Source organism: Kryptolebias marmoratus, linkage group LG10 (genome assembly GCF_001649575.2).
Source record: "Kryptolebias marmoratus isolate JLee-2015 linkage group LG10, ASM164957v2, whole genome shotgun sequence".
Lineage (NCBI taxonomy): Eukaryota > Metazoa > Chordata > Actinopteri > Cyprinodontiformes > Rivulidae > Kryptolebias > Kryptolebias marmoratus.
The window spans coordinates 1,620,826-1,625,541 of NC_051439.1; the positions used below are offsets into that span (position 1 = coordinate 1,620,826).

Here is a 4,716-nt window from a genome sequence, read left to right on the forward strand (position 1 = left end):
ATCATTTATTTATTTTTTCGTCTGGTGTATAGTCTGTAAGACAAATTATACATTTATCTATTTTTTTTTCTGTATTGCTTATACCATTGCTGATTTGACTACTGTTGTGATTGTAAATAAATAGCTCTGGATTTGCGTTTCTTTTAAATTCATGGTTGCTATTATTTAAATTACAATAATTGACTATTTTTGACATTGCATGATAAATTACATGCACTATTGGGCTCATCTTACCCACTAAAAAAATTTATTTCTTTAGTCCTCAGCATTGTTTATATAGCCCTGCGCCTCTAAGTATACTGTAGCAAGATGGCGCCGCTTTCGCTGCATCTCGGCCCGAGCCTTTAAAGCGGCGTGTCATGTCTATCCATATAAGTCATTGGCTGCCATAGTAACCACTACATGACCTGAACTGCCGCATACAGTCACTTCCAGGTCACCTAAACCCGACCAAATAAATGTTAAAATCAAATTCTGTCCTGCTGCCCGTTTTTCGATTTCGTGTTTCCGATCTTAGCCTAAAAGTGAAATATGAAAAACCAGGCAGTTTTTTGTTTTTGGTGTCATATTAAAAACAAAAAAACAAATAACCAGTCCATTTTTCATTATTTGATTTATGATTGTCAATTGAAAGTGGAAAGAACGAATGATACACGGATTTTTTTGGTGTATCAAGTGTAAATAGGTTCAAAACATATGAGGAAAACAGAACGCAATCCAATATTTGAAGAATAAAAATAATTTATTGTCTTCTTACAATAAATCTCAGTAGATTTTACATATGCTGATTGTAAAAGAATTTCCCTTCTTGTGAAGTTAACGTTTCTGTAAATTGATATTTCAGCAGCATAAAAACATTATTTTTCCATTTAAGATTTGATTTTTTGTACAAAATATGCACTTTGCATTCATTTTCCTGTATAGCTGGATAAGCAGAAACAAAGGCAGCTCACAAATATTTCTTCCCAGTTTGTGTCTTTCTTAGCCCAAGTTTATATCCCCTGCAAACAAAGTTATTAGAAGGATGATGGCAAACCCAGTGAGCAGCCCTGCATTCTGAATTAAAAAGAAGATTATCTTATTGGACGTTGTCTGCTGTTCTCTTGCTATGCTGTCCATCTCTGGAAACTGAAACAAAAAATGACAAACATTGAAATTTAATGAAGCATTCTCATATTATGTTTATGACATCCACAGGACCAGCAAAATACAATATTTGCATGTTGAAAATGCAGACCTAACCTAATGGGAGTCAAAAGTGGGTCAAATGTTTGTCTCAAAGGGTTTTTTCATACAAAATAGGAAATGGGACATTTACTTAAGAACTTGGGAATTAGCTTGGATATTTTTTGTCCCACAAGCATCTAAAAGTTTAGCATGAACAAGTCTGAGATATTAAAAAAATATGTATATTTTCTTGCCTATACTACCACTGATTTTCATTCAACCTCACTCTAGACACAAATTTACCACTTGAGAGCAGCACAACAAAGCACCTTCAGTTCATACGGTCTAACTTTAGCAAATCAAATAATTAGTTGTCTTTTTCTGTCAATTTAAATTTTTTTCCCACTTTTAGCACAAGTCCAGTTTCCACCAGCTACCAGAGGCAATATATATATATATATATATATATATATATATATATATATATATATATATATATATATATATTTAAGCTGATACAGTGCCTTGAAAAGTCATCATATTCCTTGAACTCTGGAGGAGCTGCATAGGGCCACAGTTTAGGTGGGACAATCTGTCCACAAGACAACTATTGTCCAAGAAGGCCATTGTTAAAAGAAAGCCATAAGAGGTCTTGTTTGCAATTTGACACAAGCCACCTAGGGACAAAGAAAACATGGAAAAACTGTTCTACTCAGATAAGACCAAAATGTAGCTTTTTGACCCAAATACAAAATGCTATGTGTGGCAGAGAACTAACACTACACATCACCCTCAAACACACCAGAGTTGATGGAAAGCGCTAAATACAGGAAAATCGTGAAAAGAAAACCTGTTAGAGGTTGCAAAAGACTTGAGACTTGGATGGAGGCTTAACTTCCACCAGAACAACGACCTGAAACATCCAGATAGGATTACAATGGAACGGGTTAGCTCAACGCATATTCATGTGTCAGAATGTCTCAGTCAAAGTCCAGACATAAATCCAACTGAAAAACTGTGGCAAAACTTGGAAATTGCTGTTTAGACGATCTCTATCTAATCCGACTCAGTTGTAGTGCTTCTGCTAAAAAGAATGGGCAAAAAGGGTCAGTCTCTAAATGTGCAAAGTTGGTAGAGACTGCCAAAAGACTTGCAGATGTAATTAGACCAAAAGGTGGTTCTACAAAGTGTTTCTAGGGGTGAATACAAATGTAAGCCACACTTTTCAGATTTTTATTTGTAAAAACCTTTAAAAAAAAAAAAATCTTTTTTCTTCCACTTCCTGATTATGCACCATTTTGTGTAAGTCCGTTGTTGTTGTTGTGTAAAACTGGACTTCCAGTGGAACACCGCCATGATGGCAGCATGTTGACTGAGCTCCTGATAGAACCCAAGCAAATTTCACCAAGAGCCCCTTTCTAGGACAAGTTCTTATTAAAAGTGCTTATATAAAGGGGGCATATGTAGCCTTGCTAGTATTTTTTTCTAATTTATGTGTGAAGAGAAGTGCACCCATTACGCCTATTAACTGACACTAAAGCTAATTAGCTAAGACCGAAGCCATGGTCAACCTATACGTAATCCTTTAAGAACTCAAAGAAAAACAAAGAAAAACTGGAGTCAATTAAGGGCGAGGTATCAAGAATAGATACAAGACTGGGAGAAGCAGAAGAGAGAATAGAACAAGTCGAGGAGAGGGTACAAAATTTGGAGAAGGACGCGGCAGAGATGCTAATGCTAAACGAGACGCTAGAGGACAAGCTAACAGACTTGGAGAGTTGCTCACAATGAGACAATATAAGGATTTATCGTGTCTGCGAGGGAGCCGAAAAGGATTTCACAATTATCTGTCCGAGGAAGAGATACCAGACCTACACATTGAGAGGGCGCACCATTCCCTTGGTACTCAGCCACCAGCAGGAACCCCCTGTGCTCCATCATCGTAAAGTTTGGGAGTTTCAAGTCTAAAGATCTGCTGATCCACATAGCTTGGCAGATGAAGGTGTTTATCAGGTAAATCTCGACCACGACTACCCACAGATCCTCATCAACAAATGAAGAGAATATGTTAAGGTCCGTGCAGTTCCGAAAGACAACCAAGTGAAGTTCCAGACCTTCTTCCCAGCCAGGCTGCAGATAAAATATAAGGACGAGACAAAGGTGTATGACTCAGCAACCGACGTGGTGGACGACCTGAAGCGGAGAAGGCATGTCACAAAAACCAAGGAAGCTCCAGAATCCCTTATAGAAAAAATAAAACAGCAGACCTGGACGAGAGCGGGATGACCCAAAACGAAGAATGCACCCGACCCAGGCAGAGACGAGAGCTACAAGGTGACACTCCGTGCTTTCAGACGACCTCCACCAAGCACCTTGTCAGAATAAAGATCGGAGCATTATTGCTTTTCTTAGTTATTCACCCCTTTTAATAAAGACAATGATTAAGGTATAATGGGTGAGTAAGCAGTGAACATTGTTTCCAGGGCTCTCTAAAGTAACTGCAGGATACAGCAAAGCCACTAAGCACTCCAACCACTGAACACAGAGGAAGGGCCTGTCTTAGAGTGCCCACTAGTGGCACTAGGGTCAGTAGTTTAGACCCCTACATAAGAAGTCACCTTTTTTGTTTGATATATGCTGTTAATTACATGTCCATTGTGAAAGAGGTGAGGAAGGAAGCTTGCCATGTTGTTTACTGTTTTGTTTGCTTGGTGAATTACTTGTATGCAGGACAGGCTGTTTCACTTAACATAAATGGAGTTCTCAATCCTGTTAAACATTGGAAAATGTTGTCCCTGTTCTGCTGTCCAGTACAGTAAATTTTGAATACATATCTAAACATAAAGACAGTGCTGGAAGATATGTTATGGTAATAGAGGAAATAAATGGGGTCTTAGTCAGTCTACGTAATGTTTACATTACGTGAAGTGATTGGTCAGTCTACAGACATCTTTTTGACATTATGAGTACTAAAAAGCAAAGGCACAATAATATGCAGGGGTGACTTCAACATGCATTCATATCCAAGAATAGACTCATCCGATGGGAAATCAAATAACAGAAATATAAGCAATAGAATAAACTTATTAATGAAAAAATTGTGAGTTGTGGATACATGGAGGGAATTTAACCCCACAGGCCGAGACTTCACCCACTACTGTGCTGCCCATAACGCATACTCCTGTATTGATTACTTTATGTTTAAAAATGAGCTGCCGGCTGCACTGAAAGCTGTTATCAGAGGTAAAATAATAGCTATTTTCAATTCAATTCAATTCAATTCGATTCAATTCAATTCAAAAATACTTTATTAATCCCAAAGGGAAATTACATGTTGACGTAGCTCATTTAAATGAAGGAGTTATTATAGATGGTGATGGCTGTGGGCAGGAAAGATCTCCTCCGTTTTACAACTAATCTGAAGAAGCCTTTGACTAAAGAGACTCTGTTTTCCGATGACGGTCTCATGAAGAGGATGGTCAGGGTTGTCCATGATTTCCTTGATTTTATGCAAAATCCTTCTTTGCATCATCATCTCCAGAGGTTCCA

General features: G+C 37.9%; 1 protein-coding gene across 2 annotated transcripts in view; it reads right to left on the reverse strand.

Moving 5' to 3' along the window:
- Positions 1-718: 718 nt before the first annotated feature.
- slc39a8 (solute carrier family 39 member 8) overlaps positions 719-4,716 on the reverse strand; it is a 36,612-nt gene continuing 32,614 nt past the window's right edge. For both annotated transcript variants that reach the window (XM_037977706.1, XM_037977704.1), the window contains exon 7: positions 719-1,128. In XM_037977706.1, the coding sequence (XP_037833634.1) occupies positions 1,079-1,128 (50 nt within the window). In that variant the 3' untranslated portion in view covers positions 719-1,078. The remainder of the gene's footprint in view (positions 1,129-4,716) is intronic.